Below are 27,841 nucleotides of genomic sequence, written 5' to 3' on the forward strand. Positions count from 1 at the left end.
TTCATATAAGTACAGGTGAGTGAATCAATGTGTCTTTCAAAGCTAAAGCTCCCTTTGTGCAAATGAAATAGCCACCTGTGAAATGAAATCCTAATCAGTGTTTGCCACCATGACTAATATTGTTTACTTCTCTATTACTGCACTACTGTTAAGTCCCTTACAACGTACACAGCAGACAGGTTCCCCAAATGTTTTATACACCAGGAAGTATGCATTTAATTCATAAAAACTCTAATTAAATTTGATGCGTCAAATACTGTATTAATATACCTGGCCTGCCTTAGAAAACAGAAACTTCTGCTTCTTTTAGATTTAGACATATAACTGATGCAAAGTCACACTGTGGCATGGTAGAAAGTCAACTTTAGAAATATATGTTGGCTGAGGCAGCACAGTGTTGTCTCACCAACAGCAACCTAAATAGAAGAGATGGGAGAACATACACTTCACAATATCATCAGATATCTCAGAACACATGAGGTCTGTTGACCACAGATAATGATGTTGACTGGGGCATTCCTTAATCCCCTGATTACAATCTGTTCTTGTATTAGCTGTGCATTTGAGTCTCTATTAGTGTGTAAATTAATCGTTTTCTAGGGGTCTATAAACTTGATGACAAACAAAGTGGCAAACTCTATAATATGCGATGTGATGAGCGATTCCAAAAAGTGTAAAAAAAACACTTAGCCGCAAACAGGCTAATGTGGCTCATTAAGGAGCAATCCATTGTGGGACGGACAATATTTGAGAAAGATCACTCTGAAAGCTAATGCTTTTTTTATAACAAGGCAACTCTTAGGGCAAATCAAACACAAGATTTATTGTGCCGAAGTGAAACTTTTATCAAACTCTGTAGCTTAACCTGATTGGAATGTGGCTGAACATTTTGGATCAATTCTGAAAGAGGCAGAAGAGACTCATGCTTCAAGACAGAGGCAACAACATATATTAACATTTTAAAGACATCTCCAAGAAGTATTGGAAGACACAGACAATTGAAGTTTATATGGTTAATCTGCAATATCAGCATGATTAGTGGGGAGGAGGGTACTAAAGTGTGACAGATGGTCACTAGTCATGACCAGGTCTATGCAATAATATTGCATTTCTGTGTTGTTATTACTTGAAAGATGGGTATATTGAAAATAAAAAAATTAAACCACATACAAATAGGGGAATTTATTTGTACACTCTATAATGGAAATGTACTGACCGTCACTACAATTACATATTTTTAAAACAAAAATTAGATTTCCACTTGTAGAATGACAACTAGTATAAAATATCTTGTACAATGTGTTTCACTATTTCAGGATACTCAAAAATAACATGGGCATATATATAATAACTGTGGTTTTACAGTATTTTTCCGTAAATGTTCATAAGCATAATAAAAACACAATATATAGGTACATCCTACAATGTTAATATTTATAGCAAAACATTTTTGTTTAAATATATTTATTTACCATAATATCTTTGTGCATCCACAGAGTTTAGTTAGCACGTATTTTAAAAACATTCAGTTTGACCTTGTCAAGCAATGTGTAGTGAATCCTCTACATATCTGCACAGGGCATGGCTGAGAACTATGGGTGGTGTGCGTATGCAATGCCAAAACAGATTAACAGGAGTGAGAGATTAACATTGTGGTAATAAAAAAAAAAATTATGTGATTATGTTCAGTAGGTTCTGTTGATTGTCTTATTTAGCGGACATTTTATGTTCAGATTTGTGTGTTTGAGTATTTTAGAGTATTTTATATACAGCAAGCATTCTGGCCAAAACCATGTCAAGGATTCCCATAAGAGCTCTCAGAGTCATACATGATAGACAATGGAAAGTGTATGTGTATGGTTTATAGAAACATGGTTTATACCCAATAAAAGAATTGTGACATTAAGGAGCAGTTCTCATTTATAGTTTTGTGTTTTTATTTACATTAAAGGTATAATTATTTATGTTTGCCGGTTTTAGTAAAGTGCTTTCCACCAATAAGAGACTAAACTATTAAATACGTTACACCCTCACTGATATTAAGATATATGTATGTATTGCTGTATTCCACAAATTAGTGACGTGTTTTGTGGTACTGATTTATATTTATCAATTCTTATATTTATATATAATAATTCATTTGTTCTTCTTCCAGGGACTCTGAATATTTACAAATGTCTTAAAATGCAGGAACCAGTTAATTTTATTTTTCCAATCATGGATGACGAATCATTTGAGCATACAGTGGACACAATAAAGGAAACTAGTTCACAAGGATATGAACTTATTGATCCCGCTATTGACTTAGAGATTACATGTGTAGAATCAGATGTAAAAGATGTTGAGATCTCTATGGACAATTCAAAGTCTAGAGCAGACATTATACATAAAAGAACACACAATGTTCATCATCTTGTTGTAATGGTTCCTTCTAAAGAACCAGATGGAAACTATAGCACACCCTTCCAGTTTGACAGACTGGCACCAGCAAGGATTTCAACTAGTCCCACATTAAGGAGATTACGCAAAAACACCCATGGACATTTTATGCCACTGCAGGATTTCTTTGACTCAGCCAAGTTTGCAACTCACAAAGAACAATCCAACTTGGAAAGTTCTGAGGGATACCTTTGTGAAACTCCCCCTTGGAGTCCCAAATACACAGAACATTTCTCACCACATTCTTGTGAAATCCCAATACAGTCTTCCAAAGTTGTTAATGAATTTAGTGAACCTCAAAACCAAGACGAAAAGGTCAACCACGACAAAAACACAGATAACCTAGCTCCGCACGGTAACCCTGAAGGGGAGGAAAACATTCCACTGAGCTTTGAGGAGGACAATACTATCAATTCTACAAGAGAAAATCCTCCAGATGCTAACAGTGTGCAGAGCTGTACACAGGTAGGTCAAGTTAGTGGACTGAGATTCTTTTTTTAATATTGTGAATTAATAGAAATTGAATATAGTGTCAATTTCGTTTGTGCTGTATAAAAAATGCACAATTATAACTTAGCTGTCAGTCTTCATGCCTCAGCCCATTTGGCTGTCAAAAACCTCATCTTCCTTCCCATTTTCCCCCCACATTTGTCTCTCTGACCCCTTTCATTTCCTGTGATTTTTTTTTCTCGACTTTCCTTTCAAAGCATGTTTGCTTCTCAGAAAAAGTCTTCTCAAGTCTTTCCTCTCTACTGTCTGTCAGGACCCTTTAGTCATTCTGCTTAGCATTAGTCTTTCAGAATAGTTTAACCAGTAGCTCCGTCTTATCTTATTCATAACATGGGCATAAGGAGACATTTTCCACTTCACACACTCTGTGATTGCTCATAGGGCCATTGTAGGTCTAAGAGTTTGGTTGGGCTGTAGGCAGTCACCTTTTTACCCTGAGAATAATACCCCTATGCACTTAAGATGACCATATTTCAAGCAAGTGTGGGGTAACCATTTCTTTTTTTATTTGCACACACAGTCATAATCACATGTCATGAACATCAATGGTGTCTCCAATATAAAATAAAAACCCACCTGGAGGCCAAGTAGGTCAAAGACCATTTCGATCTCTGGATGCTGCGCATCATGTCAATCTTCCTCGGTACGCCCTCAGTATGCTGGTACACAAAATTAAACTCACAGGGCAAATATGTTCTTTAAGAGTATGTCATAAAGTAGAATGTTAAAGGTCTGTGTTTGTTATTTTATGCATACTTACCACAAGTAATGCTCCAGGGCAGTGCTCTGTTTTTTTTAATAATGTCATAGGAAATGTAACCAGAAGTCTTCAAAGAAGATGTATGCCCAGTGCTGTTGGTGGCTGAACTAGATGTAGAATGTAATTTCCTGTAACATGGCCATGGTTTGCTGCATTCACAAAAAATAAAATAAAACCAAACAAACGTATACGCATATTAATAACCAATGATATGTTTATAAATAAATCCAATGAACACATTTTTACTGAAAAGTCACATTACACCGAGGTAGGCAAAGGGTATATTCACTAAACTGGTGAATTGCAGATGAGCTGCCCTGCATATTGTAAATCAATGATCTTCATTAACTATATATATCATGCAGGGCCAATTCATTGGGGTTGGCCCGTAATAATAATAATAAAAAAACTCAGATAGTTTTGGTCAGATTAATAATACCATAAAATGTAAAGCTGCCATTACAAAACCTTGACTAAGTTACTTGTTAAAAAGAAGAGATATATAAATCTGTTACTGATACATTGTGCAGTGAGATAGCTGAAGAATAACATTTTTATTGTATCAGTGACCACTGGGAGATATGTTGTAATGTTCTTAAATGGTTTGCACAAGGACGCGATTTCACACATTCACTTTTACAATACATACACATGTCCCTAGCAACCTGGAGCCCGTCAACTGTATCTGGATTAAGTGCCTGGAGATGTCAGTTTGTGGTTGTTTAGTGGAAGGCGGGTTAGGAAAAATCTGGCTCTTACTATGCTAATAAATTGTGGTTAACAGAACTATTCTGGTATCTGACAGCTAAATGGCCCTTAAATGGGAACTATCAGTTCATATAAACAGGAATAGATTGCAACCTCTTGCCTATAGGCGGGAGACTTTTTGGCTCTTCATTTAATACCACACCTAGAGACATTTCATCTCTCTGTATTGAAAATAGATATTAAAAAAAAGTAGAATAGGCTGCTGTTACTGAGAAAATGAGCATATATACTTTTTACATTAAAATGTTTTATTGTATAATGTGTGTATGTATGTATGTATTTATAAATATATATATATATATATATATATATATATATAATCTGTAAATAGAAAGCCTAGACCTAATCAAAACTATCTTTGCGCATTTCACTACTGTACTCAATTCTATAAATCATTAAAAAAAAAACTCTTCTAAGAAATGCAAATCACCAAACATAGTTCTCAAAAGTAATTATTTTGTTCCGGTAAATGCTATAGATAAGATATGCCTAATTGTTTACCACTATTTGGTGTCTTCTACTACTATATGTTTGTTTGTTTTCTTGTAGATGAAAGAATTTCGCCAGTCTCGGTAAGTACGGATAGTCTCCGACTAATGTTGTGATGACAGATAGGGTCACACTCTCTTAAAACCTGTTCATTTGGTGCTACACTACTTTCTTATGGAGCTGCCAAATTTATGCTTGTACTGATTTTAGGGTGTGAGGTTTTCTTTGTCAAACAGGAATTCTTTGACAGGTCTGATTATGTTCTTGGCTGTTACCTCTTCTATTATAATAAATCTGCCGTGAGATAATACTATGTTGTATGGAAACCACCACTGTATTAATCATATAAATGTATTAAGTAGAATAATTAAGTGGTTATTTAAATGAAATTGAATTGCTGATTGGTGCATTCAATTCATTGCTATGGCAATAAGACAGCTTTTGCACCAATATTTATAAATAACTCATTTAGAACTCCAAATTCAATGAAATTGCTTTAGCATACACATAGAAAAGTAATTACAACATGGTAGAACTAAAAGACATCCATTGTTTTATTTTTATTTATTTGCACTCTGGTTTAAACCTACAATTTTAAATATTGAATACATAGAAGGATCAGGACTTTTGTATAGCTATATGTCATAAAATGAATAGTTAATGTAAAATGGCTTTTAGGATGCTAATTCACATACAAAACCAGTAGACATCAATGGGGTTAGGAACTTCTTAAGTCCCATTGAGCAATCAACTCAAAAATTACATACTGGTATTTTCTTTGAAAAGGTTGTACTTGTAATGGAGTTGAGTTGAGTTCCAATGTATTTAGTGGCTGATCAGACTGTGAAGACAAACGTAACCTTTCTGGAGACTTATTCTATGTAAATGACAGGCATCTTTCCAGGTGCTATATTGGTTTGCTGTATACTTGTCATAATATTTTTTTTAAGAGAGATCATATTAATAGAAAAACATAAACTACAGCAAACATTTTACTGACTTGTATCAATATGTTGACATGAGGTTTTTGCCCTGCTGATCAATTTCATTTTAGCAGAAGATTAAGTCATTTCAAAATAAACCTGGCAAATAAAGGCCTTAATCTAATATATGTGCAGAATTCTCAGACCTTTTAATGTACCCTTTATATTTTAGTGGTCACAAAAACTATTTTTACTATTTTTACAACACATTAATAAGTTATTACAGAGAAACCACATAGCTATTATGTGGTCCTGAATAATTGCATTATATTTATTTATAAAGCACCAGCAGATTCCGTAGCACTGTTACTACTGTCTAGGGAACCTCTCAATGCTCTTCCAAGTGGTTTTTTTTTATGTTATCAAAGATATTAATCAGAAATAACAGGTTCTTTAAAACAAATCCTAAACTATTAGTCATTTATTATGCTTGATGATAAACATTTAAAATATGGAGGTTAATTCATTAAGCTGTTATTATATAGTAGGTACAGTAAGAACAACCTTGAGTTCATATGTCAGCAGGATGGAAGTGGGGGCAGGACAGCTTCTTCCCAGTTTGTGACTATAATTTGGGTCAGGTGCTGTGACTGACATTCCGGAGAAAATCCTATTTGAATTGATTTTGTGTTAATGTTCACATAAGTACCTTACAATTTAAAAGGTAACAATTTAAAGGGAAGAATAAAAAAAAAACCGCCTTGGCCACTTCTGCTTTTTCTTCTTCGGTTGGAGATAAGGTGTATATGAATACTTCATTCGCAGGATTGTCTCTGTAGAGAGTAAGATGCAGAGGTAGCTGAACAAAAGCATGTTTAGATATTGTCTGTCAGAACTCCCTGTTGGATCCCCACCCAATAACATAGAAACCAGACACTACACAGAAAAGTAATAACTCTAAAATTAGCATATATGTTAGAATTTTTTCCAGAGGTGATATTTAATCACCTGTAGAACTTTCAGTGCAACCTTGTGTCCTTCAGATTTGGTTCCACAGAAGAACAACCGTTTTAGATCTAAAAAGGCTACAAGTATGGAGAAAGCCTTTATAACATTTTGAAACTTTGTTTGAGGGGGACTGACATTTAGCATCATCCCACTGAGTCTCTTTGACACAATTGAAACATAACAATGTCTTATATATTGAGCAGCAGATGAAAGCTGGAATTTGAAAAGTTCACATTGATTAATATAGCTGGGGATTCTCCATAGCAGAGGTCATAGACAGGGAGCATACATTTAATGGCCTGGGTGCATGAGGTTAAAAGAAAGAAAAAATATATTAAACACACAAGTTCACTTAATCAATAATTTTGTTTTTCTTTTATAGTTTTCTTTTAGTAGCCGACAGCATACATATACACATTACATACCTCTTGTTTGTCCATTAAATCAGTTATAACACTTCAAAAGGAATCGCGAAACCTTTGCCCATTCTGTTTTACCTTGGCTAATCTTTTGCTCTCCTGAAATTCTTTGCAATTTTTTTGGTTTAGAGGCGTTAGAGAAGCTAATAAGTTATAATACATGTTAATACTATGTGGTTATAAGTCAAGTATCAGATTTCAGTCTGTTAACTCAACTGTGACAATTGCATTTCTGAGCTACCTGCCACTTGCTTGGTGTGGTTTTTGTGTGTTCTTTAATGTTGTTTTCACAGTATCTGTAACACGGTTAATATACATGCACACCATGTATGGTAAAAAATAAACAAAAAAAACACCCTTAACCCTTTGAGTGTAAGACAGTATATGTTTCTTGCAAAAATAAAAGCAAATAAAAAAGGCTAATTATTATTCTGTTTTTAAAAAAATCATATATTGTATTTCAATTTCTTTAATTTGTAAGATTAATTGTAAAATAGAATTTTGTTGAAAAAAACCCAACCAAATTAATATTAATTTATGTAGGTATATGTATATGTAAAAGTATGTGAGTGTATCCTTACTAAGTAGACTGTTTCTTTTCTGAAAAAATAAACATTATGCAGGCCCTGGAATGGCTATCCCACAGATCAGGTGCAAACGTGTGGCCGCCGACTGAATATGCCCAGCCATGAGCCAATTTATCATAAAAACATAACGAACACCTGTGCATATCCAGCCTTTGGCCATCAGGCTGCTGGACTTCAAATTAGTTTGGTTAGCAACAATTATAGATAGGCGTTACCAGTGAGGTTTGGGGTCTCGACTTTCTTGATGGAGGAGCAGATGTTATATCATTTATGAATTTATCTTTTGTTTTTCTTAAGCTGCTCTCAGTTTTTGAGTTGAAATAAGGAGTAAAACAGTCGCCATTCCTCAGAATTTATTGTGTCAAGTAATCATTTTGAGCTAGGCTTTCAGCTTTCAAGTAATTACATTTAAAATTAATTAAATGTGTCACTCAACAAAGATTTATATATCTAGGCTTTCGTGTGCTGGAACTTAAAACACTTAATTACTTGAAACATTATGAAAGGTTGTGTTTCAGCACAAAAAATATAATGAAAACATATCCCTTTATATAATGCCACGGTATTAAAAATATAGGATTGGTTTATAGAGGAGTCACAAACACAACCTGGTACCTGTGGTGCACCTAGTAATGAAATTAAAAAGTTGGAATACTACATTTTGATGCAAAGACTAGATAAGCTTCAAAAGAGGGATCAACATAATTGATTTCTCACTGTACCGTAAGAGTTAAAAGGATAGGTGTAGATCCCTAGTTCTTTAAGTATGGTGTGTGTGAAGTTGCTTTTTTTCCACAAATTACAAAGAATGAACATTTATGTAAACCTGTAAAACAAAGCAAAATAACCCAAAGCAAATGTCATTCACTAGTGATGAATACATATAGTTGAGAAACCAATATTTTTTAGGTAGGACAATGAGAAGTGAAACACTGATCAGTTTTACTGGCACAAAATTGGAGAATTAAAATCAGTGCTGCCCTGCACAAGTTATTGTTTGTTTAGGGGGTATTGGGACACACTTATCACATCTCCTTTTTCCTCCAAAATCTTGCTAATTTCTTAAATTATTACATGAGAGGTTGACTAGAAATTCTGACAATTACCAGCTCAGAGAGTCACTCAAGTGAACATTGCCACAACTCTCTTGAACTCAAAAGCAGAGCTCAGAAAAAAAAGCTGCTGGTGTCCACATTAAAAGGAAGCTCCAGCAATCATATCCATTTTAATGCATATAATAGCTGTTTGGTCCCTTTAAATTTCCATGTTGTCCCTTCTGCCACTTGATCCACCATTAACCCCCCCCCACTCCACCCCAGGCAGGTTGCCTTGCATTATTCAGAATATATGTTCAGCCAAATACATCTCTCTGCATGGCTTGGTGAATGCTGCAGGTGGAGATCTGTTGAAACCTTGATACATGTGTGCTGCAAGCACATCATTGATTTCACTTTCTTGCCACTGACAGGCTGCTTTAAGCAACCAATCAGTGGCAAGAGTCTTTAGACCATGGGGAAGGACGGCAGCTGCAGCAATTTCTTTTTAGTTTTGGAGATGTATATTAAGATACTCACAGAGTGCATTCTTCCTTAGTGGGACCATAATAAAGGTAGTAAGGTTTCTGCTAACTTCACAAGAAGTCTTATGTGTTTTCAATGAACGCACAAGGCTTCCATTATACACAGAATCCTTGCATTTACAGCGAAGTGTGAAGCCTCAAGTTAACAAAGGGAGAATGCTAGTGATCAGTCAGAATCTCTATAAAAAGAAATAAACCATCTAAACACTACCAGTAAGGATGTATTTGTGTGTTTGTGTGTGTGGAAATGGCACCTTAGTGTAGTTGTCAGTTTCAATGAATTCATCAGTTAAATAACTGGTCCTAGCCCTAGTTAAATAAAGGTCCTTGCATGTTGGATGCCAAATTATTGGGAAAATTGTCAGATCTGTACCTTCCTACATCCAAAGATCGGACCTTGTGGCATGGCAGGTGCCCCCCTTCGCCACTCATTAAATAATAATAATGAATATATATAAATGAATTTAAGAAAGCAAAAAGACAAACACTCATACACCTTTATAAATATTTTATATTTTCTATATACTGTAATGGGATTTGAGGTGATACAGAATTTGGATTAAACTAGACATCTGAATAGCTTAACCTATTGTGACAAAAATTTATTTAACAAAACTACAAAAATTGTCCCAGCAATTAGCTTTGCCTTTACCTAAAAAAACCAGTGCTGATGAAGATACCCCTGTGTCAAAAATATAACGCTCCTCTCTCATTCTTGTGTCAAAAGGTTATTTGAGAGAAGGCGCAGCTCTGTGGTTTTGAGTCTGCCTGGACTGGAAGTGTTTCCAGGTGATCTTCTGGTGTCAGAGGATTATATGTACCAATCAACATGGCTTCCAAATACTGGTAAGAAATGTATTTTACCCCAATGGGAATGTGAATAACAGGGGTAGTTTATATAACCTGTGTTTGGACTAGCAACAATAAGGGACATCAATTACCGCTAACTACTATAAAATAGGTTCAGAAGTTTGTAATTCAGATTATTACCTGCATGTTTATATCTGTTGAAAGTCAGTGTTAAGGCAGTTTGTGGTTGATTCGGCTTGAAATGTCATCAAGAAAATATCTGTCCTTGGGCAATGGAAATGGGGTGAACACATTGTGTTTATTGCCTTAACAGTGCCATAGTGTCTATTGTACAACAAATTCAGAAAATAGATTTCTAGGAATAACTTTTTTTTTTTTATTTTGCCAGATGCCAAGAAACCAAAGTGGCCCTTTTCCAAAAAGGGATCTGTGAGTATATTTGATAACCAGAAAGAAATTATTCCCTTTGTAGAATGCAATTATAATTAAATACTTAAGAAAACTAGTATGTAGACAAAAAAACTTGGCAGTACAATATGGATATAAATTGTTCATTGAGTTACTGTTGTCACTGTATATATGAATCTTTATCATTATTAAATATTGTGAGTTACTATCCCTTTGATGGAAGGTAAATTACCCTTTACATGGGTAATTTTATATATATATGGCGCAGGTTCAGAATTTAATTTTCTGTCCAATTATTTGTCAGCAGCCCAGATACAAACAAAAGCAAATTTCTGATTTGGAGAACTGCCTGTCAACTATGAGGATCCCTGAATTCACAGAATATGAGTTTTACAACATTAAGGTATAGTATAAAAATAACAACAACATTTTACAATCGGTGATGCATGAAGCTCTGGTTGCTGCATGCACTGGATAACCCATCGGCCGCACACAATTGTTGGTGTTATTCTCCCATGGGTTTGAACTTGAGGTCCTGAGTTATCACATAATGCAACCTTAGCCCACTTGGATATTAAACAAGAAAGGCCAGTTTTTTCCATCACTGTAATAGGTTCTTAAACTTCCATCAACAGCATCCATATTTCTTTACCGATGTTAGTGGTGCAGTTGGTCCTACTGTGTTCCTGATAAAGCCACCATAAATCGATATCTTTGAATTTGTGAGGATATCCAGAAATTCAGCATTGTTGCTGAGGCCTACAAATCCAGAATTTATCTGTGTTTCTGCAGGCTATTACGGTATCTTTGCCTAACCTGATATTGAAGAACCGTAAACAGTCTGTTCGGTAATTGGTGATTGTTGCAATTGTGATGTTATGTACTGTGAAACCTCTTAACCCTCCAGTAAAAATATTTAAGCTAAGACTACCTAGAGAGACACATGACAGTACACCATTATTATTTGCGATGTAGGATAAAAGCTGGAATGAAGTTATAAGCATACAGCCCCTGGAGAATAAAGAGGTTCCTGCCAATCCAAACAGAAGGCGACAGGAGTCTGTCTGGGAACTTTTTACCTCTGAGTGCACATATTTTCTGGATCATCTACTTGTTCTCAAAATGGTGAGTTTAATCTCAAATACTATATATTAATGCACTTACATGTTAGGATTGAGTGGTGTGAGTAAATTTTATTCACATAATCTGAATATTCCCTACAAAAGAAAATAATGTGTAAGCAAAGAAGATCAATAAGCTGCTGTGTATGCAAACTCACAACTGAAAGTCAAAGTTGTGGTTAAAAAGTAACAGGGGTTATGTTTAGAATGACGCAAGGCAAATTTGGGAAAATCATAATCAAAGCTGCATACCTGTCTCAAAAATAGGAGTCACAATAAAATTTTGGCTCTAAGTCTCATGGTCTTTACTCCAATAAGTAAATAGGCAAACTCACAGGGTCACACTGACTCATTTATATATTATTTTGATCTAATGATGCATGAGCATCCTAACTGATGCTTTACCCACTGGTACACTTTATAACCAAAAGTTATAAATGTTGAACATTCCATTCCAAATCCATGCGTATTAATATGGAATTGGCTCCCTACTTTGCAGTTAATAGCCTCCATGTTTCTGGGAAGGCTTTCCACAAGATTTTGGAATGTGTCTATGGGAATTTGTGCCCCATAGCCAAAAGGGCATTTGTGAGGTCAGGCATTGATACTAAATGAGAAGGCCTGGTGTGCAATCGGTTCATGCTGAAGGTGTTCAGTGAGGTTAAGGGCAGGGCTCTTGCAGGTCACCCAAGTTCATCCACACCAAGCCTCTGAAATCATGTCTTTACGGACGTTGCTTTGTGATGGAATAGGAAAAGACGTTCACCAAACTGGTGCCACAAAGATGAAAGGCACTATGCATTCCGGTAGGTAGAGTTCTCCTGGCATCCGTCAAACCAGATTCATCCATCACAATTTCAGGTTGCGCGATTCATCACTTGAGGGAACACTTTTCCACTACTTCAGTGGCAGTGTGCAATACACTACACGCCAGTGCTTGCCATTACCCAGTGGCCTGTGTGAAGCTGCTCAGCCATGGAAACCCATTCCATGAAGCTCCTGAAGGTGCTTGTGCTGATGTTGCTTCCAGAGACAGTTTGGGACTTTGTAGTGAGTTATGCTACAGGGAACAGGGGGATTCTTACGCTCTATGCTCTTTAGAACTTGTGGGCTGTCACTTTGTGGCTAAGCTTCTAGATGCTTCCACTTCACAGTAATAGCACTTACAGTAGGCCAAGGATATCTAGCAGGGCTGGAATTTCACGAACTGACTTGTGGCAAAGGTGGCATCCTATGATGTGCAATCAGCACTTCAGTACGGCCCATTCTACTGCCAATGTTTGTCTATGGAGATGGCTGCCTATGTCATTGATTTTATATGTTAGCAATAGGTGTGGTTGAAATATCTAAGCTCAATAATTATGAGTGTCCACATACCTTTGTTCATATACTGTAGTGTAAGTCACAGTTGGAATTCCTGCTTGAATACAAGTGACTTCACAATATCTGACAAGTAATGTTTTTTATATATATAAAGATCATTATTTGAAGCATGGCTGCCATGTTGAATCACTACATATAATCTTTGTGACTATAAAAGGGTTAACATTTGAAGAGTCTCAGGCAGGAGTATTGCTAGGGGTGAGCAAAGGGGGCTGAAAATCCAAGTGTTTGGACTAACACCATAAACCAAAGCGAGGGATTTGGTATATAGTATTAGCACATATGTGTGTCATTATATAGTGTTAGCGATGACCCTAGGGTTAGTAGTGACTGAAGAAATGAGAGAGTGTGTGTAAATGTATGGTGTTAGATTGAGTGCATTGGTGTTAGTGTAGGGTGTTAGATTGAGTAGACTGGACCCAGCTAGGGCTCTCCCTACCGTAAAGGGACATTAAGGACATCAATCTGTAGGGGAAGGCATCATTTACTGCCCCCCTTCCAGCTGCACAAGACACTGCAGAAACGGGGACACTTGGAAACTCCTGCAGGCTGCCCAAGTGATACAAGTGGCACCTCTTTGGTACAAGGAGGGAAGCCACAAGCATTCAAGTAAATTGAAAATGAGCTGGGTAAAAGTATATAGAGCTTAGAGAATATTTTTGCAGGTTTTTTTTTAGCTAGCTTTCTTTTACATGAAAAATATTAATACTTGATTTAATAAATAATATGTACTATTACATGCATAATTACAAATCAAAGGAATAACAGAAACGGTAAGGAAAAAATTATACGCTGCATATCACAGTTACTATTTGGGAATCTAGCAACACATCTGACCTCAGGGTTAACTCAGTTACAAGAGATACTTGATGGTTTCACAATATAGCACACTTTCAATTCATCATCAGGGCTGGCCCAAGACAAAATGCCGCCTGGGGCAAAGTTTAAAATGCCACCCCCCCATTATCTACTCTTCCTCTCCCTCCATCCCTGCCCCCCATTATCTACCCTTACTCTCCCTCCCTCCCTATTATCCCCCCCCCCTTGTACTTACCTCTCAGCACTCCTGCGGCAAGTCTCCCTGTTCAGTCTCGGTGCCGGCTTGTAATGCTGAGCGCCGGAAATGACATCATCTTCCGGCGCTCAGCATTACAAGCCAGCACCGAGACCGAACTGGGAGACTCGCTGCAGAGGAGAGAGGGGCGCCGAGCGGGTACTGACAACTTGGTAAGTGAAAACCACTCGGCGCCCCTCTCTCTTCCGCTTTAAAAATAAGAAAAGGGCTTGGGGTGGCAAAGTGCCGCCTTGAGCAGTTGCCCCACTCGGCTCCATTGTCGGGCCGGCCCTTTGTATCATTATAGTACATGAAATAATCAATTAGTCAATTGTTATTTAATATTGCAGGTATTCTTGAATACACTTAAGTACTTGCAGAGTAATGATCACCTGTTGGATGTGGATGCCGCGAGGCTATTTGCCAACCTGGATGAACTTAGCCAGGTAATTTTAGAGATAAACGTACTTCTTTTGGGCTTGTATTTACTAAAACCCGCATTGATACATATTGAGTTAGTCGTTATTGAGAAATAGGTTATTCCAGTAAAAAAACAGGTGAGAAATATAGGTCTTACAAACACCCATTTGACTTTTCTTGTATTTCACATATAGTATTCTCATATTCTTTTCACTCATATTATTTGGTATATCTGCTTCCATTCCCTGACTGATGGAGCTTGCACCTTTATGGCGAGACTTCTTTCTTTTATGAGAAATGTCTTCCAATACCGATAAAGTGTAAGAACCCGATGCCCAAATATTCTGCATGTATCCATATTAACACAATGTTAGTTGCTCTGTTCATAGTCCAGACCTGGTAATTCCATTATAAAAGTGACGCAAATTATATCAGTTCCTAACTGAGCTCTGCATGTTACCACCCAGTCTAACTGAGAACATCCATATGAGAACTAATTTACTACATAGCAGATAATAAATGGTCAATTACCCATCATTCTGTGCATTTGATAAGACTTTAGACGTGACTCTGACCCTTTCTCATATTACATGGCAGGCGTTGGACTGTAGACATATGATGTAAGTAATAACGGATAACATGATAATAATAGTGACACTATTGCGTAATGCATCGTAAATGCTAAACATTTATTTTGCTTAACTGCGTAGGAGAGCCTGAACTTTGCCACTAGCCTGTTCATCACTATTGAAAGCAGAGAGATGGGATCAAACAAGACAATTGGTCTGTCACTGGCAGATCTGCTAACCAAGGTAAATGTTGGAGTCACAATGTATATGATTAATTTATTTAACAACAACACACTGCCTTGTGCTAAGCAATAGAATGGCTCAGTCTCAATCAACCAGCCTGACTAATGAGATAAAGGATCTGCTCAGTGTGATGTTTGAGTAGGAAAAGTCAAACGTAATGACTGACAACAACAGCAGCCTCCAAATCTGCAGATAAAGGACTTTTTTTTGTCAATCTACATTGTGTACGGCACTGCATTCTATGCCCAATGAGAGCCTTTTCCCCAACAGGACTTTATTTTAATATTAAAGGGTAACTTTGCAAGTACCACATTTAGGCTTTGCCTGAAGTTGTCAGGTTGCCTTTTGTTGTAAGTAAATCACTAAAAAAATCCTCATCAAATATTTTTCTTTTTTACTGTTTTTTTCCCCCAGTATTTCAAGGAAAGCCTGTGCCTTACTCACCAGATTTACTGCCTCAACTACACGTCAGCTGTTATTTACCTGGAGAACATTAAGCAAAGAGAGGATTTTGCAGTATATCTAAAAGTAATGTTATCAACTGATTTGGTTTGTTTTTATGGTACAATGAAGCACGGTGACTATAACCTGATGATTAGAAAGAGAACATGTAAATTATATTCCAATGGTACATGCACATTGTCCATGCAAAATATTATAGCCCTAGCTGATAGCTCTCTGGGTTTGGCCCAAAGTGTCCAGGTGAATCCCTGCTTTCCCATTCCACTTTTCTCAAACTCTAGTTAGAGAGAGTAGTGTTTGACCATGCCCACTCCCCGTTACCCAGTATATTTATAGGTTGGAAGAAAGCTTTTAAATATTAAGACACGCATTCTTCAGGCATACTTTGTAGCTATATCATCATAGTCAAAGTCCAGATTAGGATAGTATTTATCAATCAAATGAAAAGTGTCGGGTTCTAACCATTCTTGTTTTGCCTTTAGTAGTGGTGTGAACAACATGAACATTGCAAACGACTTCATCTCTCCGATCTTCTGGTAGCGCCACTGCACAGACTGACTCGGTATCCACTACTCCTCAAAAACATATGGAAGAGAAGCATGGATTCCAATGAGAAAATCTCCATCTATTCTATGAAGGAGAAAGTGGAAAGCTCAATACGTAAGTAAAATAACAAACACAGTGATGCACAAAACATTAGCTAACATTCCTTTTAGTAGTTTCTACTTATTCCATTTGATGATTGAGTCCAACTGTTGGTTTTTTTGTCAATGATAAATGCACATTGATAGGCCTTACATATATTTGAAACCTGTAGGCTCACTGGGCAAACCTGTGATTTGGTAATCCAAGTCAGTTCTTAGGACCATTTACCCACTTCGCTTCCAATTAACGGAACATTTGCTTTTGACAGCTGTATCTATTGCAGTCCATCAATCAAGGAAACAAGCTAATCAAGTCATAGCTGCTAAGATACTGACTCTGGTGGCCAGTATGGCATGTAGGCTACCATGTGCTGCTTAGCAAATAATCCAAAATACAGTCCAAACCAAGAATAGCTAACATGCAGCTCTCCAACTACTGCAGAAATGCAACTCATATGATGACCACCTGGGAATGATCAGCTGCATATCTTGTGAGATGTAGTTCTGATTGCTATATGCTGGTTAAACCTAATTTCAAGGCAAATAAGAACCATTCACCCCATTTAGTTAAGTTCGTAATGACTAGGTGACAACGCATGTACTGTGTTCCACTTTTTTCATTAGAAGCAACACAGAATATGGACAACCAAGAACAGTTCCAGTCCATTGTGCCCTTAAATTGTTGCAAACAATATATAGCTGCACAGCTAAGCATTTGTTTTTTCCAAGTACTGTCTCCATGGATCAAACTGCTGCTTGGCTAACATTACACTAAACAAAATAAGAAAATTCTGCCCAACAAGTCTGTGCCGTGTGTGATTTAGATTTATTAAAAACATGAACAATGGTGCAACCGTAAACAACCCCGTGCCATTCATTTGTGTTTGCTCGAACGTGTCTAGTCAGACTTCTTTTGTTTGGAGAGGCATGAGTCACAATAAAATATATTTTAAAAGAACATGCTACCAGAATAGTTGACAGAGAGAGGCTAATACTAACAGAGATCATAAACGCATTAGCAAATCTTGTGTTAATACCTATTTAGACTTCAAACCATTTCTTATTTTTCTTCGCTATTCCCTGCTTGAAGTAAGACTTTTCGTGTCAATAATCCATTAGGTAAAAGCATAAAATTAATTCTGCATGAGCCCCAAGATTTTTTCTCTTTTTTGTGCATGATTAACAACCTATTCTTTTAAGGTGATGAGATATTGCTCACACTTCTCATTTCAGCCCTCTTCAACCTCATAAATGTACATTATTGTTTGAGCAAAATGCTAGGATGAAGGCTAGCGCCCATCCTGTGGATGCCTTATATCAGAGGTTCTAGCGAAGGCTTAGTCCACATTTTATACAAAGTCGTCTGTAAATTAAGTATTTACTGTTTATATACCCTGACATTATTAATCTATTGCTGTTTTTCACTCTTAATTGTAGGAGACCTTGAAGGGAATGTGAAATGGCTGGACAAGTCACAAAAATTCAAACAACTCCAGGAAGTTATAGTGTGGCCACTCTTATGGGAGAGAGATAAACGTTTTTTTGTTCCCGAGGTATTTAATTTTCTTTGTGTATTTTATACATAACATTAATTATATTTATATGCATAACGTTTACGTGACCCAAACTGGAAATAGCACAGCCTAGAAACTAGTTCATTAATTAGTGATATTAAGCAGGACATCCCAGCCTGAGTGGCTCAGTCTGGCAGCACTCATGCACAGACAGTCCTTTGCATAAAAACAGTTTACTATGGACTCACTTTCTGTACGTTCCCTGTCATAAATTGTTGTGACAGTTGTTTCCTATTCCCGTATTTAAGACACCAACTTTTTGATGGTTGATGTCAAAGTCGTCTTTACTGGAAAAAATTTATCTGGTCGAACTTGATAAACCAGGTATATATATATAGTGATTATCTTTAGTATAGTCTCATAAAGCTACACGGGTGTCACATTTCTTTAATCATTATTTGTCTGACAGCAGACTACACAAGTTATATGAGTAAGGCAAGTATATAAAAAGAATGACCCATACATTTAATACAGTGTACTAAAACAGTAGATTTACTGACACTCTAATAAGAGATGGGTTCTTTCAGTGTGTGGCCACATGCTATAAGAGTGTGTGAGTGTAGCATATGGCCACATCTATCCAGCTGACAGCCGCACGTGTCCCATTTAGTGTCCAACCCTGTCTTTTTCCTTTTTTATATAATTTTAATTAAAAACATTGGAGGATGTAGGTGGTTGGCTTTCAGTTCATTCCAGTTTGTTAACTATGCAGTAGGGTATCTACGAGTTCCCATAAATTTCAACAATATACCAGTATTAGGTTGTGTTTTTAAAGATGGATTTAATCCTTAGTCACAAGATAAATGGTTATATTGTATCAGGTTTTTGAGTGACCACATTTACACACGTTAACATCCCCAACCACTGTCATATTTCTAGGGCTTCAAACACCTTTTCAAAGAAACACATGTGGAAAACATGTTGTCACATCCAGGCAGGCATCTTATCCACGAAGGAAAGCTCATTCTTACAGGTATGTTTGCTATTCACACTTTTATTCTTAAATGTGAAAATCTTCCAACATCTACATTTATTCATTTATTGTTTAATGTAAGCCCTTGCAAGCTCACACTAAACGTTAGTTAAATTATAAAGGTATTACCACATACGGTAGGTTTACATGAAGAAAAAGACACACAAAGAGTTTTCTCTATTGTCATGGCAACAAGGTCGATCAGTAGATGCATAAATGAAGATAGTTCTGCAAACTAGTTGGAAAGGAAACAGTCCCCTTTATAAAACCTTCAGGAAATATACTTGCGACACAAGTAGATTTGATCATAGAATTATCGCTGGGTGTGAATATCCTGGAGGAAGAATTACTGTATGATGTCCCTAATGCTTTGTTCAAAGTGCTCTTGGTGTATTGAAACCACATTTATTTTTTACGGCGATTATATATAAATACATATTATATATCATTTTACCTTCTTGTATTTCAGAAAGCATCAGACTAGTGGATGCATATCTGTTTCTATTTGATGATTTCTTGCTGATAACAAAAATTAAACGGAACAAAAGGGTAATTATTATTATCCAGCGTTTTGGATTTGCTTGTGGTGTTGAAGCCTTTGATTGAATAACTCATTTGGAACTTGCTTTGCTTTTCCAGAAATCTTCGAACTTGGAAATGAACCTTGCATACTCATCCTTACACCCTGAGTTGCAGTCAGTGATAAAAGATGGCGGGTATTGCAAGGTTCTCGACCAACCAATCCCACTAGATAGATTGGGTCTGAGGAGCATTGATCAGTTCCACGTCACGGGTACGTTGGTATTACAGTTCCGCTGTTCTGATGCATTGGGCGCCCATTTCCGTAGCGCATGAATATTTGTTTCACAGAACTGGTTGTGATTTTTGTGTAAGCCATTCTTTACAAAGATTGAAGATATATTTCTTGCTAAGCAACTGGAAATTAAATAAACCTGTCCTCAATATAGCTTTAACACCCAATAAATGCTGATGCAAAGGAAATTATTACACTTACTGGGTGTCCATACTTGGCTATTTAGAGAAAAAAACTCTGCAGCTATAAACACTCCTTACAGTGGAATTTAACACACCTATTTCATACCAACTAGTTACACTTTGAAAACAAGACACAGAGAGCCCGAATTCCGAACACGCATATAGTGTGTAAGTGAAATCTTACTGAAAAATGAAAGACAATCCTGTTTGTGTTACATGCCCAGATATTGAATCCCTAAAACGTCAGGCAGATATTTTTCATGTCAACATAATGAAAGCAGGTTAGAGTACTATATTAAGACCTATCGGCGGCTATACATATATTAGTGTGGATTTTGTATATATATATTTTTTTTTATTATTAACAGTTTCTGGGATGCGGCATGCTTTCCTGATACAACATGAGAACAGATACCAACAATGTGTAGCTGCATTTATTCTACAAGCTCACACAGAATCTTCTAAGGTACGAGCTTCTACAATTTCCTGTGGTGCAGCAGCAACATTTCTCATTTAAACGCTATGCTGAATAGCAAATACCTTTCAGCTTCATATAAATATACTGTTTTCCACGGGACACTGTGGATGTCTGTGCACTATCCCGCTGTGTAGCTGCCCCATTGCCCCTAGTTTGTGGGCAATATGGATCCTGGACCTGTTGGGGAGATCCTCTGATCTCACCTTTCCGGCCAACTGGGCTGTAAAATGGATCGAGGTATTGCAGCACAGATCTCAATCACAGCTCCTACATGGCCTCCTCACTATTTAGTGAATATGTGCACCAGGATATGTTAAACCCTTTGAATCCATTGAGGTGACTTACAGAGCCAAAATTATGTTACTGTCAAAATATGCGTGGACCGTGTTCTATACAATACATATGCTTCATGTACGAACAACATGTATGTACTAGTACTTACAGTATACATGATACAAGTTGGGTAAAGCCTTTTAAGAATTATTTTGTTTCAGTTACTTCTACTATTTGGTTTGGCATATATGGAGAAATAATTGAGAAAAGATTAGGGTTTTGGTTTCTTTGTCTGTTTTGACCTTTATATTATGACCATCTGTAAGGTATTTCTGAATGGCCCAACTAGTCCGGCAAAAAAAAAAAGTTTTTTTTATAGGTAAAGTGTCAACTGTTTATATGGTTGTCATCTAAATCTATAAGAAAACTGGCCCAGCCTCCAAAGATTTCTTTAACTGTCCACTGAGTTAAAGAAATCCTTTTTTTTCACATGATCAATAACATAGCTCACTCACTTATATAAAACAAAAAATGTACTCGGCTCCATTTATTGAGTATCAATTATGAGATTTTTTAATTTTATTTTTTAATTTTTCTTTCACAGAAAACATGGATTTCACAGATAGAAACTGCCATTTCATCATACGCAGAAACATATGAATCTAAAAGAATATCTGTCTGTTGCCAACCAGCAGAATCCACAGAAATATAATGGTTTTATAAATATTACAGTGAATTGTGATGGTACATGCTATATTAATTTAATGTAAAGTTTTCTGCTCAGTTTTAATTTTTTTTATGAATGTATTTTCATATGAACAGTGTGTATATATATATATATATATATATATATATATAAAAAAAAGAAAAACAGACTTTCTCTGCATTTTAGAGCGTTCTAGGCCAGTGGCTTATTTTCTTCGAAAATTTAGATACATTTTGTAAGAAAAGTGTTTTACTGCAGTTGCAAAATGTTGTAAAGAAGAAAAAATTAGAAGAGAACAGACTGAAGTTTAAATTCAATATTTTAGTGTCCCAGATTATAATTAATTGAATTAAACTTTGACTTCTTTTATAATTTTGGCTGGGAATATGTAATTCTCATATAAACACAAAATCAAGCACTAAAGAAAAAAAAAAATTACAGGTCTGGTAAGGTACATTTTCTTAGCAGCTCTCTTTCCCCCATTAGTCTACTATGAACAACCTTTAATCCCAGTTAACATCAAAATGACTTGGAATCAATGGAGTGGAAGTTAAAGGCTAAAGAGCCATCTGCTGGCCAATGATATTATGGGCTTTTAAAATAATGTATGTTAAAATATAGAGCTACCAACAATAATGTGTAAACTAATAAAATGTGAACAGCAATATGTCACCTAGTCAATCAACCTATGCATTAAGCAAAATTCCTTAAAGTAAAATTCATGTGTTTATTAAAAAGGAACTGTCACCTACCTTCTGGTCCACCTCTTGCCAGTGCCATGAGGTCTTCTGCCCCAACCCGCCATTGGGGATGTCCACCAGTATCCCAGGCTGCTCAATGGATCTTCTTGGATCTTCTTGTGGCCTCGCGCCTCTCTTGCTTTTAATCTGGCGCACAAGATGACGGTGGCACTTCTTTTGAATTTTTGGCGCCTTTTCTTCTCCCTAGCCCTATATGAATCCAAGAGACCTGTTACACCTGGCTCACCGATAGTCGTATCTCTGCTTTTTTATTATAAATGCTGTGTTTGACACCGCTTGACCTCAAATATTCTGTTTTCCGGCTCCCTGACTACGTCTTGACTATCCAGCGTGTACACCCTTACGTTGGTCCCTGGTCTTGGAGTATCATACGCAAGTTCCACAGCCACGAGAACCCAAAAGCCTGATCCTGAGGGGAAACCAGCTGGAGGGCGGAGAACACTTCTGAGGGCTTTCTCTTGTGGAAACCGTGTTCTTTCCTGCACCAGCATCTCCTCTGGTACCCTGAGTGTGAGGTTTTATTTATATACAGTATCTAGTTTAACACAAACACTTCTGTTTATTATTTATTTTTATTGAGTATTGAGTACTGAATTTCCCCTTAAGGATTATATAAAACAATTCTAAATGTGTTTTTTAGTTTATAACATTTAATTTTAAGTTATAATATTAATCGAGGGTTAGCAGACATATGGCTACCCAAAGCCTTAGTTCTTGTCTCGTTTAAGGCCTGAGCCTTTACATCAGGAAAAAAAAAAAAAAAAGAATAGATGGGCCAAATGACATCTATGTTTCAATGTAAGTTGCAGAACCAAAACCATGAACAGTACAGTATATGGAACTCCTAGCCTTATAATTAAATTGCATAACGCTGATGCCTTCACTCTCCGACTATTCATATGTTCACTGAAATGGGTTGAACGCACATATAAATATATGTGAGTAAGAGGAAACAAGTACATAATGGCAGGTTTTACCAAGTTTGAGTGCCACATGTTCAGCATACCTGACACGTTATCAGAAATGTCTGAAAAACTTTTATGTGTTAGTTTACTTTAGCCCTTTCCAGGAAACATATGTAAAGAGAATAGAATTATGTATTGAGTATATGGCAGGCATAAGGAAAGGATGTTAATGAACTTTACTCGAGTCAGGCTGAGGCCTGTGGTCTCCATATCGGATAAGAAGAAGTACATACACTGCATTATAGTACGTGTGTGGCTATAACTCGGAGCTTGTCGTTGTCTGGCTAAAGAATGAAGTATGGGTGCACATGTTTTTCTGCTAGCTTTGACCAACAAAGCAAAAGCAGCATATAGAACAAGTCAAAGGTGAATACATTAAAACTATAAATATTGACTGGCCAAAGGCATTGCCTAATTTATTTAGATTTACAAATAATAATCCCCACTGCATGGATTATTTAATCTGCTATCCCATTTATAAAATTTTGGATTTTCAAGTCTAGACAATTTTAGAATTTTAAATTTACAATATAATCATTTCATTATTTAATAAGAATAACATCATGTCGATATATATCCACAAGACTCCGCCGTAGTTAGAAAGGTCTATTTTTATTTAGCATTTTGTTATACAGATTAGAAAAAACAAATAACGGTTCAGCAAGCATCCTTCCATTTCACTCCATGACAAAACCCTGCTGGAGCTTAAGATACCAATGTACAGCTGCGGATATATTTCCAAAGTGTGTACTGGAATTACGTCTCACAACGTAAGGCACCACTACATAATCACAAGCTGTAAACACAACATTGAAAGAAAGTAGGTCAAATACTCATGCAGAACAGCGTACGCATACTTTGTATGATCCAGTTAACGAAATATATTGTAATAAAATTGCAGTGCAAACTTCAGCAGGAAAGAACCCACTAAATCCACAAGAACCCATAACAAAAGCTTCAGATATTGACTAGATGACAAAAAAAAAATAAAAAAACGGGTGCCATTCTACTTAACAGAGAGGTGAGCAATTGGCTTCATATCCCCTTTGACATTGAATGTCAGTGTTCCTTTCTGAGGTAAGCATTCCTTTCCAAAAGATTTTAAATTGATGAACTGCTTGAGTGGGAACATGAGTCAAGGTGATAATTCAAAGAAGCCTACAGAGTGAATGGGAGTTTGCTCACACTACTTCCATATTGTAAACTCATTTTTAGTGCGCCACACACCCCATTGCTACCGAAAACAACATTTTGTATTTGGCAACATAGTAGTAGTAACACTGAATAGCAAAACCTATACATTCTTGCTTTCCTATGTTTAGTATCGTACAGATCGCAAAACATATGTACTAATTAAGGTTATTGACGTAACTTTGGATTAATGGGAGAGCAAATATCCTGTCATCAAAAACAGTTGTCTAATGCTCACTATAAAATATGATCATGCTATTAAAAAAAGCAAATGTTGTGGGAATCCATATTAAAATAAGATACTTTTCACAAGCTGCAAACTGACAGCAATTTGATATAAATGCCCACTTCAGCCCTATTTTTATGTTAAATGTATTTTTGGAGTCCATTTTGCATGGACTCTAGTGCATTTTACTGCACAAACTGGTGCAGGCATTCTAGTTATAGGCTCTCTCATTCTAGTTATTGGAGTTGGAAAATGAACCATCTGTCTGATTAAACTCCTTCCCAGCTGCCTCTTCTAAACACAGGGAGCATTTGTCAGTAAACTTCCTGCACATGCTCAGTAGCACTCCCATGATGGCCAATGAGAGTAAAGCTACCACTGGAATAGATGGGAGTAGCAGCAGTCAATCACACGTATGTTATCTGAACACTGATGTTTTTCTAACACATGTGATTCACTGCTGTTAACCGCACCGACAGCAGTGGGAGTGGGACTCAGCATGTGCAGGGAGTGTGCTTCTTACTTATACTTCATGGTTTCAGTAAAGGCAGCCTAGGGATGAGTTAAATGAGACAGAGGTATCATTTTCCAAGTTCATTAACTAAAAAAAAAAAAAATGCATGCACCAATTTACATGCAGTTATGCATCAATGCAAAATGGACTCCAACATATGTTAAAAATAAAAATACACTTTAGGGGACTAGACTGTTCCTTTAACAAAACAGATTATTTTCTGAAATTGTGAACAAAAATACCACTGTATTTAGCAATACTTAAGATTAACAGCAAAGAAAAACATTGCAATATCCATTGCTACACCAATAGTTATACATGACATTGGTACATGAAATTCATCTTTTTACTTAAGTGCGGCAACGCATTAATAAGTGCTGGTAGCAAGGGAGTCTTACAGAAAAATACTGTGATCATAAAAGTCAAGGTGCGGAAAGTGGAGCTATATCTGCCAAACTCTACGTAAGCCTGAGAGACAGGCAGAGAGGAGTATGTCTAAATGGATCCATTCTTGCGGAGATTCCTACATAAAAGAATACAAAAAGGCCTGATCCTTACATGACACTTATTTCCCAGCTAAGACACTATTTTGTTCCTTTTCGTTAGGTTTCATATAAAACATACTATATATCTGATTTAGTATATTTTCCCTCAAAAGGGAGTTTTGCACAAGTGGGAGTTGGCTGGAAAGTTGTATATTCATCTACCTGCTCTGAGAATAGCTCAGCTGGCCTGGTTTAAAGTTTATTTAAATCGGCAAGCTCTTATAGTCAGAACAATGGTTTATGGTTGGCCAGCACAGCCTTTTTCACAGGCTATTATATTATTATAACACACAGCGAATTCAGGAAAACAGGCATTAACGCAAGTATTCAATCTACCATCTTGTCCAATTGCTGCAATAAAACTTCTAAGTTTTCCTTGACATAATGTTTTCCAACTTTTTTCCTTGTCAACATAAACAAGAACAATGGGAAATATATACACGTGGGGTAGAAATCTATTTAGAACTCATACTTAGCACAGAAATAGTTCATGTGCAATCCTATGGCACAGAGCAATCACAGTAACACAAACTAAGGATGGAATACTCATTCATAAAATTACATGAACTTGCACAATTCAAACCAAATATATGACTCAGTTACACAAATCACAACTGACATATACCCACTAATCTCACAACTATTCACAAGTTCCCAGTTCAACCCAGTGCCGCATTTCTTAGTCACTGTGGTTCCATCCATTTTACACAGTGCAGCTCTGACACATATAACACACACACAAGACAACCAGGTGACCGACATAGGCTTGCCTTACTTTTGTACTTGTGATTACTTACATGGTGTAATGTACAATTGGCAGTGTATAGGGTGCTAGCATTTAAATTGTAAGACCGGAAACCGTGGTAAATGAGCACGCCGAGAGGTAGCTGGAGATGCATTGTAGTGAAAATAGTCATATTTGCTTATTCACACCCATGTACAGCCTTGAGAACAGATCTTGCAATTTTCACCCCATATACATAGAGCTCTCAGAGGTAGAAGTGCATTTTTCTCCTAGTTCGACACAGAGGGCTATGAATTACTTAGGCTTAAAAGCAAAGGTGGAAAAGTGATGAGTTCTAAGAACATAATCATGCCATTCAAAGCATTCTTTGATTACAATGTGGGTTAACAATCGTCGAGGAATGGCATTCTAGTAAACAATCGCACAATTTAACTAGAATTATTCCCTACATACACACATGCACACACATGTAGATAGGTAAACACCAAAAAGTTGCATAAAAAAATAAAAAATAAAGAGGCAATGGCTTCCACACATAATTAAAGATGATCCCACACCTTTATTTTACTATAAACCAGACTGAAAAATTCATTTAAAACTAAATAATAGGTAGATGGCTTACCATTAAGCTTAGTGGTAATAGAAGTCCAATCGGGTACATGGATAGTACGCAAAAAGACTTGTACTATTCTCCATCATCATAACCATGGGGAAACTGCCTGTGGGGCTAGTAGGGCTGCAGAGCTGTAGTCTAATAACATAATTTCCTTTTCTGAATGCCTCAATTTCTTAGCAAAAACTATACAATTTTCCAGTATGTACTAAACATGGTTTGAACCAAATCTGCTGCAAGCTAAAACAAGAGTAAGTTTAAACATTTACAATTATTTGCCGTGTTTATGCCAACATTTAGCACCAGTGTACAAAACAAACAAAAAATATAATCAAGAAGTCTATTAAAATAAATCTGCTCCAGGTTTAAAAAAAAAATGACATGTGTGGACTCAATGTCCACTTGCTAGGCATCAGCAATGACATGAAAGTTTGCCATGCTTAACAAACATGGAAGAGCATATTAAATGCACTCAAATCCAAACCTGCAAATAGCTGTGATAGGAAAGGGGTAGGCCTTGCATGCTTAACCAAATATTACTCATTCAGGACCCCTGTGCTTTTAAACCCTACTCCCTTTCATATGTTCTCTTGGTCTAAGTAGGAACACTTTTTTCTTCTTTGCCCCAAAGCTCCCATGGGGTACCTTGGCACGACAGGTAAGCTTGTGTGTTTTGGCCATAAAG

The 27,841-nt window shown here is 36.6% G+C and overlaps 1 protein-coding gene across 1 annotated transcript; it reads left to right on the plus strand.

Moving 5' to 3' along the window:
- Positions 1 to 2,217: 2,217 nt before the first annotated feature.
- LOC149299803 (pleckstrin homology domain-containing family G member 7-like) lies at positions 2,218 to 21,602 on the plus strand. Its single transcript, XM_089486107.1, has 16 exons — positions 2,218 to 2,904; positions 5,027 to 5,049; positions 10,210 to 10,328; positions 10,681 to 10,721; positions 11,008 to 11,103; positions 11,676 to 11,825; positions 14,609 to 14,704; positions 15,389 to 15,490; positions 15,905 to 16,018; positions 16,438 to 16,612; positions 18,034 to 18,149; positions 19,050 to 19,143; positions 19,613 to 19,692; positions 19,783 to 19,936; positions 20,508 to 20,605; positions 21,495 to 21,602. The coding sequence occupies exons 1-16, from the start codon at positions 2,218 to 2,220 to the stop codon at positions 21,600 to 21,602; spliced, it is 2,253 nt and encodes a 750-aa protein (XP_089342233.1).
- The last annotated feature ends 6,239 nt before the right edge of the window (positions 21,603 to 27,841 follow it).

The sequence above is a fragment of the Sceloporus occidentalis genome, unplaced genomic scaffold, assembly GCF_023333645.1.
Source record: "Sceloporus occidentalis isolate IW3139 unplaced genomic scaffold, rSceOcc1.0.p SCAF_28, whole genome shotgun sequence".
NCBI classification, from domain to species: Eukaryota; Metazoa; Chordata; class Lepidosauria; order Squamata; family Phrynosomatidae; genus Sceloporus; species Sceloporus occidentalis.